Consider the following 23,458-nt stretch of genomic DNA (forward strand, 5'->3'; position numbering starts at 1 on the left):
ATGTGTGTGTGTGGGGGGTGTGTGTGTGTGTGTGTGTGTGTGTGTGTGTTTCTATGAGAGCATCCTCTACCTCCAAGACTGTGCACTACCCCAGAAAGGGTGGTGTTAAGGCTACAGCAAGCTGAGGCTCCGTAGGGTCACAGATACTGCAGGGTGACAGGCCCTTCGGCCCATCGAGTCCGCACTAACCGTCAACCGCCATTTGCAATTGGTTAACACGTCAGGCACACAGCCTGCAGTCAATGACGGCAAAGAGAGCATTTACCACCCGCGCCTCAAGGTGAGCTGCCCTCTCAACTGCTGCAGTCCCTCTGGTGAAGCTGCTCCCCACGGAGCTGTCACAGAGTCACAGAGTCAGACAGCGTGGAAACAGGCCCTTTGGCCCAACTGCTCCATGTTGACCAAGGTGTCCATCTAAGCCAGTCCCATTTGCCAGTGTTTGGCCCATATCCCTCTAAACCTTTCCTATCCATGTCCAAATGCCTTTTAAGTGTTGTTAATGTACCTGCCTCAACCACTTCCTCTGGCAGCTGGTTCCATGTACTGACCACCCTCTGGGTGAAGAAGTTGCCCCTCAGGTTCCTATTAAATCTCTGCCCCTCTCACCTTAAACCCATGCCCTCTAGTTCTCGATTCCCCAACCCTGAGGGAAAAAGACTGAGTGCATCGACCCTACCTATGCCCCTCATGGTTTTATACGTCTCTTTAGGTCACCTGGTGTCGGGGAGGGAGGGAGTTCCAGGGCTGAGACCCAGCGACAGTGAAGGAACAGCGACAGATTTCCTTGTTCGAGCGCTGGCTGTGGGGGGTGCTTTCGATAGAAGGGGGTGGGGGGAACTACCTACTGGGATGGGCAGATGCCACAACTCAGGGGCAGAACCTTCCGTGCAAGGTCAAGCTGCTCTGGAAGTCCCTTCCTCACACACAAGGGATGGGGGAGATCAGGACGTCTCCCCGAAGGCACAGTGGACACTGCAGCTCTGATTGTTGGACCTCTGTTGGATTAGGACATGGACACCAATCTCATAGGGTCACACAGCACAGAAACAGGCCCTTTGGCCCACCATGTCTATGCCAGCCATGGTTATGGATACCAATCGCAGTTATGGAACAGCCATGATTTGATTGTGAGATAGGCTAGACAGACTGAATGGCCTTTTCTTGTTACCTAAGTCAGGATGATGTTGCCAGCATTCCGGGGCCCAAGTTATAGGGCGAGGTTGGGCAGGCTGGGACTTTATTCCTTGGAGCGTAGGAGACTGAGGGGTGACCTTATAGTGTATGAAATCATGAGGGGCATAGATAGGGTGAACGCACACAGGGTTAGGGAATCGAGAACTAGAGGGCATGGGTTTAAGGTGAGAGGGGAAAGATTTAATAGGAACCTGAGGGGCAACTTCTTCACCCAGAGGGTGGTCAGTATATGGATCGAGCTGCCAGAGGAAGTGGTTGAACATAGAACATAGAACAATACAGCACAATACAGGCCCTTTGGCCCACAATGTTGTGCCGACCTTTAAACCTCACCTAAGACTATCTAACGCCTTCCTCCCACGCATCCCTCTATTTTAAATTCCTCCATATGCTTATCTAGTAATCTCTTGAATTTGACCAATGTACCTGCCGCCACCACCACCCCAGGCAGCACATTCCATGCCCCAACCACTCTCTGGGTAAAAAACCTTCCTCTGATATCTCCCTTGAACTTCCCACCCATTACTTTAAAGCCATGCCCTCTTGTATTGAGCATTGGTGCCCTGGGAAAGAGACGCTGTCTGTCCACTCTGTCTATTCCTCTTAATATTTTTGAGGTGGGTACATTAACAACATTTAAAAGGCACTTGGACAGGTACATGGATGGGAAAGGTTTAGAGGGATACGGGCCAAACGCAGGCAAATGGGACTAGCTTGGTGGGAATCTTGGTCAGCATGGAGGAGTTGGGCCGAAGGGCCTGTCTCCATGCTGCCTGACTCTACGGGTGGTGTTCCCACTGCCCTCGGGGGGTGGGTGTCGGGGTGGTTGGGGGGGTACGAGCTGGAGGCAGGGAAGGGGGGCTCCTACCTACATCGGCCCCACTCAGGGCCCGACCCAGGGGCCAGGGCCTCAGGTTGACCCTCCGGCCATTGACCACCAGTGACTGCACACAGCCTCGGAATCCCTGATTGGTTCCTGCGACCTTGGCCAGCCAATAGGCTCCCGGGGCGCCGCCCAGGTACATGGGAGAGCGGAAGGTGATCTTGTAGTAGTGGCCCTGGTGGGGAGGAATAGGAAGATCCCAGTATCAGCAGAGGGCGTCAGGCCTGGGCCCCCGCCACCGCGCCACGCCCAACCCCTTCCCCCCGACACCTCAACACTCAGCCCAACGCCGAGGTTCCTCCCCGTCTCCAGCCCCGCCCCCAGCACAGGTCGAGTCCGCGGACAGGGATCCCTGTCCTGGGGTGGGCGGGAGATGTTTCGGGATCTCAGTCCGTGGCTGATTGGCTGCGGTAGGACGGGAGACTTCCCAGCCCATCACACCACCGCCCCCAGTTCCTCCCCACCCTCCATTTCCCCTCCCCCCCTCCTCCCTCCAACTCTCTCCTCCCCCACCCTCCATCTCCCCTCCTCCCTCCAACTCTCTCCTCCCCCACCCTCCATCTCCCCTCCCCGACACCCCACCCCCACCTTTCCTCAACCCTCCCCTACTGTCCCTCAACTCTCCCTCACCCTCCCTGAACCCTCCCCCGCCCCCCACCTTTCCCTCCCCACCCCCAACCTCCCCCTCACCCTCCCTCCCTCACCCATCCCCTCCCCACCCCCCCCACCCTCCCTCAACCCTCCCCCTACACTCCCCCACCCTCCTCACCACCCCCCTGCACCCCCCCCCCGCCCCATACCTGGGACCTGCCAGACACGGGGGTGTCGTTGTCCAGCCGGATCCAGCCAGCGGTCCCGTCCCGGAACAGGGTGACGGTGTGCCAGCGGTGTGGCCGCACCTCGCTCTCGCTCTCCACCACCGCTGCCCCCGTGCCGCAGTTGAACCTGCGGACCGACGCACACACACACAGGCTGTCCTCATGCCGGGTCTGGGCCCACTGACCCCACCCCCCGGGTCACCGTGCGGGGGCACAGCAAGATCCCACCGCTGGGAGGTCCACAGCGCCGGGGGTGCCGGGGTCGGTTTCTCCCAGTCCCGGCACTCCCTCCGTCCAGCAAACTCACCGCCGCGGACAGCGCAAGACCTTGGTCACAGAGCTCGTGCTGGGAACGCGGGGAGCCCCCCGTCCCCACACACACACACACACCAAGCAAGCACAGCTGGCCTGTGTAGGTGCAGGGGGAGCTGTGTTCCCTTGGCAGGCTGTGCGTATAACTGTAGCGGTGGGGTATAAATCCAGGGGTCTGCGTAAACACAGAGTTGTGTGAACATGGGGTCGGAGGGCTACGTAAATGTGGCAGGGATGCGTAAACACCAGAAGATTGTGCACACGCGGAGCCTGAACAAGTCTTTGTAAACCTGCAGGGCCATGCAAAGACAGAGGGCTGTGTAAGTGCAAGGTATTGTGTAAACACAGGAGGGCTGAATAAACCTAGGAGGGTTGTGTAAACACTGGTTTTGTCATTGCAGAGGACTATATAAATACAGGAGTGCTGTGTAAACACCAGAAGTGCGTGTAAACACAGGAGTGCTGTATAAATGCAGGAGTCCTGTGTAAAGGCAGGAGAGCTGCATAAATGCAGGGGTGCTGTGTAAATGCAGGGGTGCTGTCTAAGCTTAGGGGTGCTGTGTAAACATGGGTGTGCTGTGTAAACGCGGGTGTGTTGTGTAAACACGGGAGTGCTGTGTAAACGTAGCAGTGCTATGTAAACGTGGGGGTGCTGCGTGAATGCGGGAGTGCTGTATAAATGCAGAGGTGCTGTGTAAACGTGGGAGTGCTGTGTAAATGTTGGGTGCTGTGTAAATGCAGGAGAGCTGTGTAAATGCAGGGGTGTTGTGTAAATGCGGGAGTGCTGTATAAATAGCAGAGAGCTGTGTTGATGCAGGAGTGCTGCGTAAACGCAGGAGTGGTCTGCGTCCTGCTGGCCCGCGTGGGGAGAGCACTGACCTGAACTGGAGGTGTCTATGGATGACGGCCAGGGAGAGGAAGTCTCCGCGCCCCGTCTCGCTCTCGCCGCAGTACAGCAGCAGCCCGTCCGCGCTCCCCTCTGCCTGCGGACACACAGGTAGTGACCGTCACCTCGGGCTTCCACACCACCCTGTTAATCCTTCCCCCCACCCCCCACCCCAAAGGGTCTCCTCCAGCCCCCAGAATCCTGCTGAGCCTGCCTCCCCCTCAGGAGGGCTGTGTAAACACAGGAGGGCAGCATAAACACAGAACGGCTGCGTAAACACAGGAGGGCTGTGTAGGTGCTGAGGGCTTTGTAAGTGCAAGAGGGCTGTGTAAATGCAGGAAGACTGCATAACTGCATTGTGGCTGTGTAAATAGATTTAGATAACTGCATAACTGCAGGAGCTCTGCATAAACAGGAAGGGCTGCGTAAAATGGGTTATGTAAACGCTGAGGGGTTTGTCAGTTCAAGAAGGCTGCGTAAGTGCAGGAGGGCTGTGGGCTGCCTAATCAGGGAGGACTGCATAAATGCAGAAAGGCTGTGTAAGTGCAGAGGGCTGCATAAATGCAGAAGGGATGCACAAACATGGTGTCCTGTATAAACACGGGAAGGCTGTATAACATTAGGGGAGAGGTGTAGGGCAGGTGGGACCATGGAAGGGGGGAGCGGGTATGGTGGGTGAAATGTGGGAGTGGAACCAGGAGGGGGATGGGGACGAAAATGGGGGTCTGAGGGTGTGGGAAGGGGTCAAAAATGGATCAGAGGTGGATTGGAAGGAGAGAGGGGGGGAACAGAGGAGGTGAGGGTCACCTGAAAAATCTGAGACCCCTCACCAGAACAGCTTCTTTCCCTCCGCCAGGTTCCTGAACGGTCCATGAACCCATGAACACCACCTCGTTATTCTTTTCTCTGCACTATTTATCTATTTTTGTAATTTATAGTAATTTTATGTCCTGCACTGTACGGCTGCCGCAAAACAACACATTTCACGTCATATGTCAGTGATAACAAACCTGATTCTGATAACATTAAGTCAGTATTCTCTGGGATAAAATGCATGCTGGAAGGTACAGGAAGATGCCAAGGACCCTAAACAGGGAGCAATCAGGGGCCCCGTATCTAAGGAAGGATGTGCTGGTCCTGGAAAGGGTCCAGAGGAGGTTCACAAGAATGATCCCGGGAACGAAGGGGTTAACGTATGAGAAGCGTTTGATGTCTCTGGGCCTGTACTCGATGGAGTTCAGAAGGATGAGGGGGGGATCTCATTGAAACCTACCAGATACTGAAAGGCCTGGATAGAGTGGACGTGGAGAGGATGTTTCCATCAGTGGGAGAGTCCCGGATCCGAGGGCACAACCTCAGAATTAAGGGACATCCATTTACAACTGAGATGAGGAGGAATTTCTTCAGCCAGAGGGCGGTGAATCTGTGGAATTCGTTGCCACAGACGGCTGTGGGAGGCCAAGTCACTGGGTGTATTTAAGGCCGAGATTGATAGGTTCTTGATCGGCAAGGGGGTTAAGGGTTACGGGGAGAAGGCAGGAGAATGGGGTTGGGAAAAAAATCAGCCATGACTGAATGGTGGAGCAGACTCGATGGGCCGAATGGTCCCATGGGATCAAGGAGAGTCAACTGGTCCACCCCCCTGGCCCTAGTCGAATGTCCTTGGTCCCGTTGAGCGTGTCGGTGGTCTCACCCTCAACACCAAGCCCTGGTTCACTCACCTTAAACTCTATGGTGATCTGGAAGCGTTGGTAGGAGTTCTTGAGGGGCTCGAAGGTGAGGTAGGAGTGTCCATAGAACTTTGGATACTGAATGGAGATATCTGAGGGGGCAGAGAGATTCAGTCAGTGGGGTCAGCAACACGATCCCGGGGAGACGGTGGGTGCAGGGATTTACACCGAGAGAGCTCCGGGAAAGGGACCTGCGTCAACCGCTCAACGGGGACTGATTAACACACAGGCTTGTCAGGTAAAAACAGGGAGTGTGTGTGAGAGTCTGTGTGTGTGTGTGTGTCTGTGTGTATGTGTGTGTCTGTGTGTGTGTGTGTGTCTGTGTGTGTGTGTGTGTCTGTGTGTGTGTGTGTGTCTGTGTGTGTGTGTGTGTGTGTGTGTGTATGTGTGTGTGTCTGTGTGTGTCTGTGTGTGTGTCTGTGTGTATGTGTGTGTCTGTGTGTGTGTGTGTGTCTGTGTGTGTGTGTGTGTGTCTGTGTGTGTGTGTGTGTGTGTGTGTGTATGTGTGTGTGTCTGTGTGTGTCTGTGTGTGTCTGTGTGTATGTGTGTGTCTGTGTGTGTGTGTGTCTGTGTGTATGTGTGTGTCTGTGTGTGTGTGTCTGTGTGTGTGTGTGTGTGTGTGTGTGTATGTGTGTGTGTCTGTGTGTCTGTGTGTGTCTGTGTGTGTGTGTGTATGTGTGTGTGTGTGTGTGTCTGTGTGTGTGTGTGTGTGTGTGTGAGTCTGTGTCTGTGTGTGTGTGTGTGTGTGAGTCTGTGTCTGTGTGTGTCTGTGTGTGTGTGTGTGTGTCTGTGTGTGTGTGTGTGTGTGTGAGAGTCTGTGTGTATGTGTGTGTGTGTGTGTGTGTGTCTGTGTGTGTCTGTGTGTGTGTGTGAGTCTGTGTGTGTGAGAGTCTGTGTGTATGTGTGTGTGTGTGTGTGAGAGTCTGTGTGTATGTGTGTGTGTGTGTGTGTGTGAGTCTGTGTGTGTGTGTGTGTGTGTGTGTGTGTGTGAGTCTGTGTGTGTCTGTGTGTGTGTGTGTCTGTGTGTGTGTGAGAGTCTGTGTGTATGTGTGTGTGTGTGTGTATGTTTGTGTGTGTGAATGTGTGTTTATATGTGTGTTTGTGTGTGTGTTTGTATGTGTGTGAGTGTATGTCTGTGTGTTTGTGTGCATGTGTGTGTGAGCGTGTGAGAGAGTGAACGAGAGAGAGAGAAAGGGAGAGGGGGAGAGGAGGGAGGAAGTGGGGGAGGGAGAGGAGGGAAGGGGCATCTTGCTGGGCATGGATGAGATGGGCCGAAGGGTCTGTATCTGTGCTGTGTGACTCTGTGAGATGGAACAAGAAGGGGGAGGGGGTGAAAATGGGTGCTGGAGGGCTGGAGACCAGGTCGCTGCACGGTGTGACCAAAATCCATTACTCAGCTCCAGCCCGTTGGCGATCTGACTGCTGCCTGCACTTCCACAGTCAGGTACAGCCCAACGCGGACCATCGGCAGACACACGGGGCGCCTGCACATGTACCAACAGGTGGCAGCAGAGGTCCACCCAGTGAGGCAGCACAAGGGTCAGCGCCAGACTCCAGACACAGAGTGAAGCTCCCTCTACACCGTCCCATCACACACTCCCGGGGTCAGACACAGGGTGAAGCTCCCTCCCCACCGTCCCATCACACACTCCCGGGGTCAGACACAGGGTGAATCTCCCTCCCCACCGTCCCAACACACACTCCCGGGGTCAGAGATGGAGTGAAGCTCCCTCTGCATTGTTTGTTATCTGTCCCCGCCTGTACCACCGTGTGCTGTGTACACCGCCCCACTCACCTGTACTACACCTGTCCCCGGCCTTGCCCAGGTTGCAGTGACACCAGGAACCTCCGGTCTCGTAGTCGCTGGTGCAGAAGCTGTTGAGCGGACAGGTGGCCTCCTCACACGGCAGGTCCTGGACACCCCTGGGTGCTGCCAAGTCTTGGGGAGGGGCAGCTGGTCTTCTCACCGGAGGTTGCATGAGGCTGGTCCTTCCCTCGAGGATGGAGGGGGAGTGGAGCTGTGGAAAGGAAAGTGGATGTCATGGTCAGTGGCGGGGAGGGGGCGAGGGGGAGGGGGAGGAAGGGGGCGGGGAGGGAAAGAGGGAGAGGAGAAGGGTGAAGAGGGGGAGAGGGGAGGGAGAGGGGAGGGAGAGGGAGGGAGAGGAGAGGGGGAGGAGAGGGGAGGGAGAGGGAGGGAGGGAGAGGGAGGGGGACGGAGAGGGAGGGAGAGGAGAGGGGAGAGGGAGGGAGAGGGAGGGGGAGGGAGGGGGAGGGAGGGGGGACGGAGAGGGAGGGAGAGGAGAGGGGAGAGGGAGGGAGAGGAAGGGGGAGGGAGGGGGGACGGAGAGGGAGGGAGAGGAGAGGGGAGAGGGAGGGAGAGGAAGGGGGAGGGAGGGGGAACGGAGAGGGAGGGAGGGGGAGGGAGCGGTGAAAGGCAGGAGAGGAGAGGGGAGGTGGAGGGGAGGAGGGGTGGAGGGGAGGAGGGGAGGTGGAGGGGAGGTGGAGGGGAGGAGGGGAGGAGGGATGGGGAGGAGAGGAGAGAAGGGGTATGGAGAGATGAGGGAAGAGCGAGTTGGAGGGGAAAGGGAGGGGGTGGGAGAGGGAGGGAGGAGGAAGCAGAGGGGAGGAGGGGAGGGGAGGGACCTACACACAGGATCCAGAGTGGGACGGAGGGTCTCCCCCTCCCACACATAAGCACATCCCCCCAATACCCCAGTCCCCCCACCAGCCCCGAAACCCCCGACCCATCAGCAAAACTCTCCAAATAACAAAGGAACGTCCATCGACTCCGACGTCCTCCCGGGGCCACTGACTGAGCACACGGGACGTTGGCCTCTCTCCCGGGACTGCTGACGAGCCCCGATCCACGAGGAGTCTGACTGAACGTCACCCGGGACAGTGAACTGCATTTAGGTGGCACCTGAAATGTAAGGAAACTTTCCACGGCGTCTGACTGCCGTGAAGAGAAGCAGAAGGCGTCACCGGGGCACGGACAGAGACCTCGCTGGCAGGTGGGTGTTGGTTTTAAAGGATATCTTGAAGCGGGAGAGAGAGGGGGGGGGTGATAGAGTGAGGGTGAGAGGGAGGGTCAGAGGGAGGGAGTGAGAGAGAGAGAAAGAGGGGTGCGAGAGAATGAGAGGGAGATAGACAGACAGAGAAAGGTAGAAATAGGCAGATGGAGGCAGAAGCAGAGAGATTCAGGGCAAAGTGAGGCATGGGAGAGGGAGGTTGGAGGGGAGATGGTGGAGGAGGGGGAGAGGGAGGTTGGAGGGGAGATGGTGGAGGAGGGGGAGAGGGAGGTTGGAGGGGAGATGGTGGAGGAGGGAGAGGGAGGTTGGAGGGGAGATGGTGGAGGAGGGGGAGAGGGAGGTTGGAGGGGAGATGGTGGAGGAGGGGGAGAGGGAGGTTGGAGGGGAGATGGAGGAGGGGGAGAGGGAGGTTGGAGGGGAGATGGTGGAGGAGGGGGAGAGGGAGGTTGGAGGGGAGATGGAGGAGGGGGAGAGGGAGGTTGGAGGGGAGATGGTGGAGGAGGGGGAGAGGGAGGTTGGAGGGGAGATGGTGGAGGAGGGGGAGAGGGAGGTTGGAGGGGAGATGGTGGAGGAGGGGGAGAGGGAGGTTGGAGGGGAGATGGAGGAGGGGGAGAGGGAGGTTGGAGGGGAGATGGTGGAGAAGGGGGAGAGGGAGGGGGAGAGGGTTGGCGGAGGGAGAGGGAGGTTGGAGGGGAGATGGTGGAGGAGGGGGAGAGGGAGGTTGGAGGGGAGATGGTGGAGGAGGGGGAGAGGGAGGTTGGAGGGGAGATGGTGGAGGAGGGGGAGAGGGAGGTTGGAGGGGAGATGGTGGAGGAGGGGGAGAGGGAGGTTGGAGGGGAGATGGTGGAGGAGGGGGAGAGGGAGGGGGAGAGGGTTGGCGGAGGGAGAGGGAGGTTGGAGGGGAGAGGAAGCGGAGGTTGGAGGGGAGATGGGGAGGGAGGGGGAATGGGAGGGAGGTTGGAGGGGAGAGGACGGGCAGGGAGGGGAGGGAGGGGGAGAGGGGGAGTGGAAGGGGGGTTGGAGGGAGGGGGAGGGAGGGAGGTGGGAGAGATTGATAGTGGAAGACAGAGCTAAGGTTATGGAGAGAGAGAGAAGGAGGGAGTGTAGAGAGGGGAAAGAAAAAGAGAGTGGAGAGAGAGTGAGAGAGAGAGAGAAAGAGAGATCAGTGAAGCCCTGAAGGAGGAAGGGAGGTGTGAATGGGCCCTGTGATGCGTGCTGGGGGCTCCCCTCCTACACATGCCCTGAGGGAGGGAGTGTGAGGCGAGTGAGGTGACTCTGTCGACCTTCCTGCAGTGAGAGCAGTGAGCAGACTCGGAAGCCAGGACCTCTGCCAGCGACCCGTGTCTGGGACACACGTGACTACAGCAGAGCCTCAGCTTGTGTGGGACTGTGTTTACAAAGTCACATCCTGTCAGAAGCAAACTCCCACTCCCCGGGCAAGTGTGGAACACCAGCTGCACCCGCATCGCAGACAACTCCTAACTCCGGAGTCTCGGTTAACCCTGTGCAGACACACACGCTGTTGGAGACAGACTAACCCTTCTCTCCCCACTGCCCACCACCCCACCGTCCTCGGCTGAACCTTCCCCGAATTCTGGTGTTGGCGCGGACAAGCTGCCCAGCGTCCTGACAGTGTGGGCAGGTGGTCCGCGGGGTCTTCGCAACCCAGACCCCAGCTCTCATCTGCACAGTGGCGGCCACAAGTCACGCTGCAGCCGTGTAAAACTGTGGAGACGTGTTTGGCGTCCCGCTGTGGGGTCTCTTCGAGGTGCGCGCACTGTGAAGAGGTCTTCCTCCTCTCCCCGACAGGTGTTCTGTGACCCTCTCTCACTGCTGCCTCTCTGTGGTTTCTGCTGCTCTCCTGCTCTCACCCAGACTCACTGCCACAGCCAGTTCCTTCCTCACTGCTTGTCCCCACTGCCAGTGGAAGCACGTACCACCAGGCTCAAGGACACCTTCTATCCTGCTGTTGTAAGACTTTTCAAGGATAAGATGGACTCTTGACCTCACAATCTACCTCACCACGGCCTTGCACCTTATTGTCTACCTGCACTGATAAGATAAGACATTTATTTATTAGTCACGTGTACATCGAGACACACAGTGAAATGCATCTTTTGCGTAGAGTGTTCTGGGGGCAGCCCACAAGTGTTGCCACGCTTCCGGCGCCAACACAGCACGCCCACAACTTCCTAACCCGTACGTCTTTGGAATGTGGGAGGAAACCGGAGCACCCGGAGGAAACCCACGTGGACACAGGGAGAACGTACAAACTCCTTACAGACAGCGACCGGAATTGAACCAGGGTCACTGGCGCTGTAAAGTGTTACGCTAACCGCTGCACTACCGTGCTGCCAAGTATGCACTTCCTCTGTAACTGTAACACTTTATTCTGCATTCTGTTATTGTTTTCCCTTGTACTACCTTGATGCACTGATGTGATGAAATGATCTGTATGGACAGTATGCAAAACAAAGTTTTCACTGTACATGTACATGTGACAATAGTAAACCAATTTACCAATTTACCAAACTTGTCTGTCACTGTTCCCACTCTCCCCTCCCCCATCTACTTATCATCCCTCCTCACCTGGATCCACCTATCACTTGCCCCGCCCCTTCCCTCCACCTCATTATACCGGCTCTCTCCCCTCTATCTTTCAGTCCAGATGAAGGGTCTCGACCCGAAATGTCGACTGTCCATTTCTCTCCACAGATGCTGCCTGACCCACTGAGTTCCTCCAGCTTTATGTGTGTGTTGTATAAAACTTTGGTTAGGCCGCACTTGGAACATTGTGTGCAGTTCTGGGCACCCCATTACAGGAAGGATGTGGAGGCTTTGGAGAGGGTGCAGAAGAGGTTCATCAGGACGCTGCCTGGATTAGAGGGTATGAGCTATAAGGAGAGGTTGGACAAACTTGTGTTGTTTTCTCTGGAGCGTCGGAGGCTGAGGGGAGACCTGATAGAGGTTTATAAAATTATGAGAGGCAGAGATAGGGTCAACAGTCAGAGAATCTTTTCCCCAGGATAGAAATATCAAACACCAGAGGGCATAGATTTAAGGTGAGAGGAGGGAAATTTAAAGGAGATGTGCGGGACAAGTTTTTTACACAGAGAGTGGTGGGTGTCTGGAATGTGCTGCCAGGGGTGGTGGTGGAGGCAGATCTGACAGAGGGGTTTAAGAGGCATTTAGACAGACACATGAATGTGCAGGGAATGGACAGATGTGGATCATGTGCAGGTAGAAGGGATTTAGTTTAATTCGGCATCGTGTTCTGAGAATGTGTATAAGGTATAAGGAAAGGTTAGGAGAGTAAAAGATTGTGAGCCCTGAGACGTGAATTAAAGGGTACATCATTATGGCTGTAATAGACTGCTTGAAGTAACTGTGCTTCGTTTTGCAGTGCCTTGCTCCAGAGATTTTGCTTTCTTCAGCTAGTTTTCTTCAGCCTTGAGGTATGATAGTACCAGTGCAATCAGTTCCTGTCTCAGCAAGTCTGCACAACTGACTCTTGCTCCACTAAACGGACCCTGAGCCCACAATGAGAAACCTTATGTATACAAAGATAACTGGTGGAACAAGATGGTCTGAAAAGATTAAGAAACTATAGCTTTAGTAACTTTTTTTAAGTAAATTCCTTCGTCTGTAACCAATCCCGATGTAGAAAATAAGTACCATGCTGCCTGGCTAATGCATGATCATTCCTTGTATGCTAATTGTTTGCACCTCTGAAAAAGTATAAGAATGTATGTAGATCAATGTATCTCAGAGACCACCCGGTCCGGGACGTAGGTGCCTGGCTCGGTGTTCTCTCCTCGGATCAAGTAATAAAGAGATTGAACGAGAACAGTGGTCCTTTGGGTCTGCTCTCCGACCGAATTCGACAATTTGGCACAGACATGGTGGGCCGAAGGGTCTGTTCCTGTGCTGGACTGTTCTGGGTTCTGTGTTGTGGGCTGAAGGGCCTTAACGGCCCGGACAAACCACTCTGATAAGGGGCAAGTAGGGATGGACAATAAATGGATGGAAGAAGAGGTCAGAGGTCGGGGGCAGGGGTCAGGGGTGAAAGTGTTCCCTCCTCACCCTGTGAGCAGACCAGGGTCAGGGGCCATGGGGACCGATGGCCTGTAACCCCCACCCACCCTCCCCGCAGGGAGTTGCTCCATCCCGCACCCCACCCCACCCCACGCTCCCCCCTCCCCCTCACCCCACACCCCTCACCCCCACACTCGCCCCTCACCCTCCCCATTCCCCCCAGCCCCACTTTCCCTCACTCCCCACATCTCCACCCCCTCATTCCCCCTTCATCTGACATCCTCAACCTCCCCACTCCCTCACTCCCCATCCCCTCCACACCCCACCCGCCCCACTCCCCATCCCCTCCCCACTCCCCCATTCCCACCCCCCAACTCCCACCCCACTCCCCCCTTCCCCCACTCCCCCTCACTCCCCACCCACCCCCTCACTCCCCATTCCCACCCAACCTCACTCCCCTCCTCCCCAACCCCCTGCATCCCCGAACTCCCCCCTACCTTCTCGATGTGAATGTCGGAGCCGTCAAGGTGGACACCCCCGCCGCGCCCGGTCTCTGCAGGGTGACGCCGTCCGGAGTGACCGCTGCCTCCGTCCTCCGGCCCTGGACCAAACACACCAGCGGCTGGGTCAGTCTCCGGGGCTCCGAAACCCTCATCCCCCCCCCCCCTCCCACAGAACAGAGCCCCTCCCCTCCCAACACAGGCAGCCCAGCCGGGCAACATCCGGCCAGGTGACAAGGTGACCCAGCTGTGGAGCAAAGCAGCTGGGGGCAGCTTGAAGCGATGCAGTGGTTCATCCAGATGTGGGGGGACATGTGGAGCTGCACGAGCCCAGGGAGAGGGTAGGCATGGAGAGGGTGGGTGGGGGGTTGCGGAGAGAGGGTGGGGGAGAGACAGAGAGAGGGAGAGAGGGGGAGAGGGAGAGACAGAGAGAGAGAGAGGGGGAGAGAGAGAGAGAGAAAGGGGGAGACAGAGGGGGAGAGAGGGAGAGAGAGAGGGGGGGAGAGAGAGAGGGAGAAAGGGGAGACAGAGGGGGAGAGAGGGAGAGAGAGAGGGGGGGAGAGAGAGACAGAGAGAGAGAGAGGGGGAGAGAGAGGGAGAAAGGGGGAGACAGAGGGGGAGAGAGGGAGAGAGAGAGGGGGGGAGAGAGAGACAGAGAGAGAGGGGAGAGAGAGAGAGGGAGAAAGGGGGAGACAGAGGGGGAGAGAGGGAGAGAGAGAGGGGGGAGAGAGAGACAGAGAGAGAGAGGGGAGAGAGAGAGAGGGAGAAAGGGGGAGACAGAGGGGGAGAGAGGGAGAGAGAGAGGGGGGGAGAGAGAGACAGAGAGAGAGAGGGGGAGAGAGAGAGAGGGAGAAAGGGGGAGACAGAGGGGGAGAGAGGGAGAGAGAGAGGGGGAGAGAGAGAGAGAGGGAGAAAGGGGGAGACGGGGAGAGAGGGAGAGAGAGGGGGGGAGAGAGAGACAGAGAGAGAGGGGGAGAGAGAGAGGGGAGAGAGAGAGAGGGGGAGAGAGAGACAGAGGCAGAAAGAGGAAAGGGAGAGGGGGAGAGTGGGAGGGTGAAAGAGAGAGAGATAGAGGGGGTGTTGGAGAGGGTAAGGGGGGGAAGGGAGAGAGTACGAGCTTCCAACTCCCTCCCACCCTCACAGACACATCCAGCAGCCGACGCACATTCCTCCACCAGCCCCGTTCCCCAGCCCCACTCTCCCCACCAACCCACAGGACCAGAGTGATCCCTCCCTCAGGGAGGCTGGGCCCCACTCTCGCTGATGAGAGATAGGAGGCCCTTCAGCCCTTTCCCATCCGTTCATCGACTCCAAGTTCCTCACTTCCCGCGGCTTGGCAGAGAACCAGCGATCTCTGAAGGTGAGAGTCACGGAGAGAGCGCACAGTCACAGGCGCACCGAGGCTGTACCGGCCTTCCCCGACCCACTTGCAGCAATCCTACACTAATCCCATTTCACTCTCCCCACACTCCCATCAACTCCTCCCAGATTCTACCCCTCACCCACACACTGGGGGCAATTCACAGCGGCCAATTAACCCCCTGACCCTGCACATCGTTGGGATGTGGGAGGAAACCGGAGCACCCGGGGGAATCCACAGGGTCACAGGGAGAACGTGCAAACTCCACACAGACAGCGCCACAGGTCGGGATCGAACCCGGGTCTCAGGAGTGGTGAGGCAGCAGCACTACCCGCTCGGATCTATTGCATCTTGCGGGAGGATCCTCCTCCTTCTCAGGCAGTCCCTCAGTATCGAGGATGGCCAGCTTCCATTCCGCTTCTGAGGAGCACGGATACAGGCCCTTCAGCCCAACCCATCCATGCCGACCACGGTGCCCACCCAGCTAGTCCCAATTTCCTGCGTTCGGTCCATATCCCTCCAAGCCCCGCCCCTCCATGTACCTATCCAAGTGCTTCTTAGATGACACTATTGTACCTGCCTCACCCGCTTCCTCTGGCAGCTCATTTCAAACTCTCACCACCCTCTGTGTGAAAAAGTTGCCCCTCGGGTCCCTTTTAAATCTTTCCCCCTTCACCCTAAATCTGTGCCCCCTAGTTTTGGACTCCCCTACCCTGGGGAAAAGACTGTTACCATCCACCTTATCTATGCCCCTCATGATTTGAAACACCTCTGTAAGGTTGCCCCCTCATTCTCCAAGGAATAAAGACCCAGCCTGGCCAACCTCTCCCTAGAACTCAGGCCCTCGAGTCCTGGCAACATCCTTGTAAATCATCCCTGCACTCTTGCTGGTTTGACCACATCTTTCCTATAACAGGGTGACTAAAAGTGTCCACCGTACTGCAAGTGCAGCTTCACCAACGACTTGTACAACTGCAACATGATGTCCGTGTGGGACGAATCGTAACGTGGGTGTCCGATGCCCACCAGCTACCACAGGGTCTAACAGAGCGAGTTTGTGGTCCAACATCGAGAAGGTACAAAATAATTGGAGATTAGGTCCTGTGCTCTGACATTGACCACGCACCTTTATACAGAGCGGGAAACAGGTAAGATTTCAAGCCACTGCCTTGCATTAGATACATCCCAGTTCAAAATGGGAGTTTCACACAGCACCGACCTTTGCTTAGTGTTTTCCTACTTGCTCTGTGGTTGGGTCTAGCTCCATTCTCCCACTGCTCTAGGCTTCCCCAGCAGTGGGGAGGACTTTTCCCAACCCCACAATCCCCAAAACAAAGCCAGACCAAAGCACAGGAACGTAAGAGGCTGCAGGGAGTAGTGGACACAGCCCAGTCTATCATGGACACGGCCCTCCCCACCACTGACAGCATCTACAGGAGGCGCTGCCTCAACAAAGTGGCATCTATCATCAAGGATCCCCACCATCTGGGCCATGCCATCTTCTCACAGCTACCATCGGGCAGCTGATATAAAACTACCTGATACTACCTGATATAAAATTATGGGAGCCGTAGATTGGGTAGATCGTGAGAATCTTTTAACCAGGGTGGAAGTGTCAAAAACTGGAGGGCATAGGTTTAAGGTTAGAGGAAAGACGAGGAGAGGGTGTAGAAGAGGTTCACCAGGACGCTGCCTGGATTAGTGAGTATCAGCTATCAGGAGAGGTTGGACAAACCTGGGTTGTTTTCTCTGGAGCGGTGGAAGCTGAGGGGAGACCAGATAGAAGTTTATAAAATTATGAGAGGGACAGATAGAGTAGATGGTCAGAGTCTTTTTCCCAGGGTAAAAATGTCAAATACTTGAGGACGTGCTTTTAAGGTGAGGGGGGAAAGTTTAAAGGGGATGTGCAGGGTGAGTCTTTTACACAGAGAGTGGTGGGTGCCTGGAATGTGCTGCCAGGGGTGGGGGTGGAGGCAGATATGATAGCAACATTTAAGAGGCATTTAGAATATGAAGGGAATGGAGGGATACAGACCGCGTGCAGGCAGATGGGATTAGTTTGGATTGGCATCATGGTCAGCACAGACATAGTGGGCCGAAGGGCCTGTTCCTGTGCTGTGCTATGTTCTCTGCTCAGGAAAGGAGGTCAGATCTTAGAGGAGCATTCCCGACTGGCTGGAGAGGGAAAACACGGAGGGAAGTGGGGCTGTGGGACCTTGTGTGTTGTGTCCACCTCACCTCACAAGGTGACCGACGCAGCCAGAGGTGAAGAGGACACACACCAAGGCGGGCAAAATAAAAAGGACAGAGTCAGGAAAAACCAGACAGATGTTTTGACCTTTGGAATATCAGATGCTGTGGTTAAAGCATCCTTCAGAGTCTTAATTCATCTCACTCTGGGACCTGAGGGTGCTGTGAACTCTTGCTTTCTTGTGACTGTCGTACTGGACTCGTTCTCTCTACACCCGAGGTTCAAGTTCAGCCAGCAGAAGGTCAGAGGTGAGTGAGGTCATTGCACGCATGTCTGACACCGGGCAGAGGTCATTCTTGCTCGGGACGTCCAGCCAGAAATGCCTGGCCTGAGTCCATCCAGGTCAGAAATGGTTGCTCACACAGTTCACTCTGGGTCAGTAACATGGAGACACGAGAGAGGGCAGACGTTGTCATCTGGATTCAAGGTCTTGTGTGTGTGTGTGTGTGTGTGTGTTTGTGTGTGTGTGTGTGTGTGTGGTTGTTTGTGGTTTTTTGTGTGTGTGTGTGTGGGTGTGTGTGTGTGAGTGTGTGTGTGCATGCATGGATGCGAGTCTGTGCACATGCATGGTGTTGCGTTGTTAGATGCAGCTGTAGGCTCTGGTTGGAAGTTTCACACGGAATGTACAACACACGATCAACCGAGCTGCCCAAAACTTCTGCCATCCTTCCCCATGTCCCTCTGCCCCTCCCCCTTGCACTTGTCCAGGCTCCTCCTAAAGGTAACTTAACTCTTTGCCTCACCCTCTCCCTATAGAAGGGTTTCCCACCATCTTATTTACCTTCTCAGGAGGCCACCTCCTTGTCCTCTCATTGAGACCCCCGCCCCCCCCCCCCCATTGAAACCTCCTTTCGCAGTGTTGGGGGGGTTCTGTACCGTACAGGGCAGGGCTGGAGCCATGGGAACAGGAAGGACAGAGAGTATCCAGAGGACAGACACATCCGTCTTTTGAAGGACGCAGGTAAACAGGAAGAGGAAGCATGGAGAATGCTAAAAATAAGCACGCTGAACTGATTGTTGCCGAGGGAAATGGGAAGTTAAAGCAAGAGGCGGGGGCACCGAGCACAGAGTTCGGGTGGGGGTGGGGAACATTAAAATTCAATTTCAACTCCCCTCCCCACCCCCACATCGATCCGTCTGTCCTCGGCCTCCTCCACTGCCAGGGAAAGGCCCAGCGCAAACCAGAGGAACAGCAGCTCGCGTTCCGCGGACGTAGCCTGCAACCCAGTGGTGCGAACACCGAGTTTTACGTCACCCTCCCCTCTGGTGGGTTGTTTCCCCTTAACACCCGCCCTCCCCCTTCCCGCTCTCGCTCTCTGTCCTTCCGATCGGCCCCTGGCTCTCACAACAAAAGGCACTGGAGGAACTCAGCGGGTCGGGCAGCATCCGCGGAGGGAAACGGACGGTCGACGTTTGGGGTCGAGACCCTTCCTCTGCACTGGGTCCCCTTCGGCTGGATCTGGATTGGGTGTGCGGTCCGGATGAAGGGTCTCGATCCGACACGTCAACTGTCCACTCCCCTCCACGGATGCTGCCTGACCCGCTCAGTTCCCCCAGCTCCCTTTTGTGTGTTGCTCCAGATTCCAGTGTCTGCTGTCTCTCTTTGGTCTGCCCCCTTTTTGTCCCCTTTCCCACACCCCTCCAGCACACCATCACCCCTCTTCGATCCCCTCCCCCCTCCTGGTCTCCTGGTTCCATCCACCCACTACCCTGCCCCTCTGTCCACCCACTACACACACACAGTTCACCCACGGGTTTCCTGCTCCCGCCGCCATCTGGTTCTGGCTCCATCCGCCGTGCACCTCTCCCCTAATGGTTCCCACTCTCACCTCGTTAGCCCAACGCTGGGAACCCTTTGTGTTCCTGCTTATCTCCCTCCCAGCTGTCTCCACCTTCACCCTCCCCTCCCCATCTACCTCCCCTTTTCCTTTCCCTCTGCCTCTGTCCATCACCCTCCTGCCTCGGCCTCCCAACTCTACCCCCCTCCCTGGCTCAATCTGCCCGTCATCCTTCGCCCCTCCTCCGTCCACCATTCACCTCGGGCCCCTGCCTCACCCCTCCCCCTCTCCTCTTTACACTGCCCCTCTCCACTCTGGGTCCTGACACAGGGTCTCGACCCGAAACATCGACAGTTCCTTCCCCCCCACCCACAGACGCTGCTCGAGCAGCTGAGTGTTCCTCCAGCAGATTGTTTGTTGCCACCATTGAAGTGTCCGTCCCCAAGGGTGCTGAGTATGGGCCAGAGTGGAGAGGGGAAGTTCAGGGTGGGGTTGAGAACCTCGAGGTTGGACACAGAGCCCAGCGCAAGTTGAGGAAGGATCCCACCACCTCAAGTTGAGGAACTATCCGCCCACCCTGTCCTCAGTCCCCTCCTCCCTCGTCTGGGGAGGGCTCTGCAAGTCCCACACTGACCTCATCAGCCTCCTCAGAACCTACAGAACCGGAGGGGAAGGGAGTCACCCTCGATCCCGAGGGGCTGTTTGAGAGGAACTGAAGGTGGTCCCATCGCCCAGACTCAGGGTTGGGGGTGAGGGACTGGGAGGAGAAAGACAGGTTCATAGAACTATTGCAAGTACAGGCCCTTTGGCCCATCGAGTCCATGCCATCAACCATCCATTTACAGTAATCCTACATTAATCTGATCATCCCCCCCAGATTCTACCCCACACCCACACACAAGGGGTGATTTACAGCGGCCAATTAACCCACCGACCTGTGCGTCGTTGGGATGTGGGAGGGAACTGGAGCACCTGGGGGAAACCCATGCCGTCACAGGGAGAACGTGCAAACTCCACACAGACAGTGCCCGACACTCCACAGAAAACACCCCAAGTTTGTCCAACCTCTCATTATAGCTAATAGACTAAAGAAATTTGGCATGTCCCCTTTGACACTCACCAATTTTTATCAACGCACCATAGAAAGCATCCTATCGAGATGCATCACAGCTTGGTACGACAACTGCTCTGCCCCGGACCGCAAGAAACTGCAGAGAGTTGTGGACACAGCTCAGCACATCACAGAAACTAGCCTTCCCTCCACGGACTCTGTCTACACTTCTCACTGCCTCTGGAAAGTGGCCAACATTATCAAAGACCCCAGCCACCCCGGACATTCTCTCTTCACCCCCCTCCCAATGGGCAGAAGACACAAAAGCCTGAAAGCGCGTACCACCAGGCTCAAGGACGGCTTCTATACCGCTGACATAATATTGAATGGTCCCCTAGTATGATAAGATGGACTCTTGACCTCACAATCTACCTTGTTATGACCTTGCCCCTTATTGTCTGCCTGCACTGCACTTTCTCTGTAACTGTAACACTTTATTCTGCATTCTGTATTGTTTTACCCTGTACTACCTCAATGCACTGTGTAATGAATTGATCTGTATGATCGATTTGCAAGACAAGTTTTTCACCGTACCTCGGTACATGGGACAACAATAATAATAATTCTCTCTAATCCAGGTGGCATCCTGGTGAACCTTTTCTGCAGCCTCTCCTCATGCTTCCTGTAACGGGGCGACCAGAACTGCGCACAATACTCCAAATGTGGCCTAATCAAAGTTTTATACAGCTGCAACATGACTTCCCAAATCTTATACACAACACCCCAACCGATGAAGGTAAGCATGCCGTCCTCCTACTTTACCACCCTATCTACTTGTGTGGCCACTTTCAGGGAGCTGTGGACTTGGAGCCCAAGATCCCTCTGTACATCAATGCTGTTAAGGGTCCTGCCATTAACTGTGTACCTTGCCCTTACATTTGACCTCCCAAAGTGCATCACCTCACACTTGCACTGATTAAACTCTGTTTGCCATTTCTCTGCCCATATCTGCAACTGATTCAAATCTGCAACTGATCCCTTTAAAAAGCAGAACAAGATTATAAATCCTAGATTGACCTGTGTGAATTGGCACAGATTCAGTGGAGCAGGGAATGTGCGGCTTATTTGGTGAGACGGAGATGAGACAAAACCCTGAGATTGGGGGAGAGAGAGTTTCACTTGAAGCAAGATGAGACCAGGGTCCATGTGAACAGACCAGTGAAGGCTGCATGCAAGGCTTTGATCTAAATAAATAGTGTTCTGGTGAGGGGCAATTTAGGAAGTTAAAGAGAAAGGACAATCAATATCCTTCAATTCTCTTAGGAGCCAAAAATACGAAACTCCCTTCTTCAATACACAGCAACTGAGTCCCCACAACCCTCTCAGGTCGAGAACTTCAAAGGTTCATCACCCTCTGGGTGAAGAAATGTCTCCCCAGCTCTGTCCTGAACAGCTGACCCCTTTCTTTGGGACTGACCCTGTTTGCAGACTCCCTGCCCGGGGAAACATTATCCCTGTATCCACCCTGTCAAGGCTGGTATGAACGTTGTACATTTCGGTGCAATGCCTCTCATTTTATTAAGCATCTCATAGGAAGATCCCACCATCTTGGGAATCAGTCTGCTGAATCTTCAGCTGGGATTGGCTGTGTTACTGGGACAGCTGTGGTCCTCATTTGTGCTGTTAGTCAAGTCCCTCACACCGGGGACACAAGAGACTGCAGATGCTGGAATCTGGAGCAACACACAAGATGCTGGAGGAACTCAGTGGGTCAGGCAGCATCTGTGGAGGGAAATGGACCGTCGACATTTCAGGTCGAGACCCTTCACCTGGACCTTCCATCCCTCACAGTACCTGAAACAAGCTCTTCAGCTGGCTCATACTCCCTGACCCTACAACAGAGGTCCTGAGGCCAATTGTAAATCAAACCCCTCCTCCACCCATTCCAAGCCCAATCAGATCCGGGACAGAAGTTGGGAAATCGGAATTGGAATTGGTTTATTATCGTCATGTGTACCAAGCTACAGTGAAAAGCTTTTGTTTACGTGCCATCCAGACAGATCATTCTGTACATAAGCCCATTGAATGCAAAGCAGAATGCAGAATATAGTGTTACAATTACAGAGTCACAGAGTCAGACAGCATGGAAACAGGCCCTTCGGCCCAACTGGTCCATTGCAACCAAGATTCCCATCTAAGCTGGTCCCATTTGCCTGCATTTGGCCCATATCCCTCTAAACCTTTCCTATCTTGTAACAGTGAAAGTGCAGTGCAGGCAGACAAATAAAGTGCAAAGGCCACGACAAGGTAGATTGGGAGATCAAGAGTTCATATTTTGGCGTTTGACAGGTCCGTTCAAGGGTCTGATAACAGTGGGATAGAAGCCATCCTTGAGCCTGGTGGTATGTGCTTTCAGGCCTTTGTATCTTCTGCCCGATGGGAGGGGGGAGAAGAGATAATGTCCGGGGTGGGTGGGGTCTTTGATTATGTTGGCTGCTTTACCGAGGCAGCGAGAAGTGTAGACAGAGTCCATGGAGGGGAGGCTGGTTTCCATGATGCGCTGGGCTGTGTCCACAGCTCTCTGCAGTTTCTTGTGGACACGGGCAGAGCAGTTGCCATACCAAGCCGTGATGCATCCAGATAGGATCCTTTCAATGGTGGATCTGTAAAAAATCCTATTCCTTAATCACCTTTCACAGCCTCTCATCTCACTCAAGCATCTCGTGACCAGTAAAATATTTCAGGACCGCAGTCACTGATGCAATGCAGGAAACGTGGTGGCCGATCTGTGCACAGCAAGATCCCACAAGCATCAACATTGACCAGAAAACTCTCAATGACCTTGGTGAAGGGCCAATGTTCTTTCTGGTACAGTCACATCACTAACGTTAATCGATTTAACCCATTGGTACAACTGTGGCAGCCAACTACTTATCCGGCCCCACACCAGCTCCCTCAGGGCACTGGGGAGCTGTCCCTTGTTCTTCTTCAAGGCAGTGCCCTGGGACCTTTGATGACCCCCTGACAAGCCTGGTGGGGGCTTCAATTGGTGTCTCACCCAAAGGCTGCTGCTGGGACAGTGTAGCCCCTCTACAATGCCACAACAGAATGCATGCTCGAGTCTCGAGGGTGGGATTAACTGAACAGTGGGCACCCACTGATCCCATCTTCCCCAGTTCTGCTCGCCACACTGTAGGAAGGATGTGACTAAGCTGGAGAGGGGGCAGGAAAGATTCACAAGGATGTTGCCGGGACTGGAGGGCTTGAATAATAAGGAGAAACTGGATAGTCTGGGGTTGTTTTACCCGTAGACTGAGGGGTGACCTTATAGAGGTTTATAAAATCATTAGAGGTGTACAAGATAATAAGAGGCATCCATCGAATGGACAGTCAGAGACTTTTTCCCAGGGTGACAATGGCTAACACAAGGGGACATAACTTTAAGGTGATTGGGGGAAGGTATAAGGGGGATGTCAGGGGTAAGTTTTTTACACAGAGACTGGTGGGTGCGTGGAACGCACTGCCGGCAGGGGTTGTGGGGGAAGATACATTAGGGACATTTAAGAGACTCTTAGATAGACACATGAATGAAAGAGAAATGGAGGGCTATGTGGGAGGGAAGGGTTAGATA

At 55.1% G+C, this 23,458-nt stretch overlaps 1 protein-coding gene across 6 annotated transcripts in view; it reads right to left on the reverse strand.

Moving 5' to 3' along the window:
• LOC127572360 (pikachurin) overlaps positions 1 to 23,458 on the reverse strand; it is a 75,451-nt gene that overhangs the window by 20,171 nt on the left and 31,822 nt on the right. For all 6 annotated transcript variants that reach the window (XM_052019528.1, XM_052019529.1, XM_052019526.1 and 3 more), the window contains 6 exons: positions 13,385 to 13,488; positions 7,619 to 7,841; positions 5,815 to 5,915; positions 4,087 to 4,190; positions 2,878 to 3,022; positions 2,063 to 2,252 (listed from right to left, as the gene is read on the reverse strand). In XM_052019528.1, coding sequence (XP_051875488.1) covers positions 2,063 to 2,252; positions 2,878 to 3,022; positions 4,087 to 4,190; positions 5,815 to 5,915; positions 7,619 to 7,841; positions 13,385 to 13,488 — 867 coding nt within the window. The remainder of the gene's footprint in view (positions 1 to 2,062; positions 2,253 to 2,877; positions 3,023 to 4,086; positions 4,191 to 5,814; positions 5,916 to 7,618; positions 7,842 to 13,384; positions 13,489 to 23,458) is intronic.

The sequence above is a fragment of the Pristis pectinata genome, chromosome 7 (assembly GCF_009764475.1).
Source record: "Pristis pectinata isolate sPriPec2 chromosome 7, sPriPec2.1.pri, whole genome shotgun sequence".
Lineage (NCBI taxonomy): Eukaryota > Metazoa > Chordata > Chondrichthyes > Rhinopristiformes > Pristidae > Pristis > Pristis pectinata.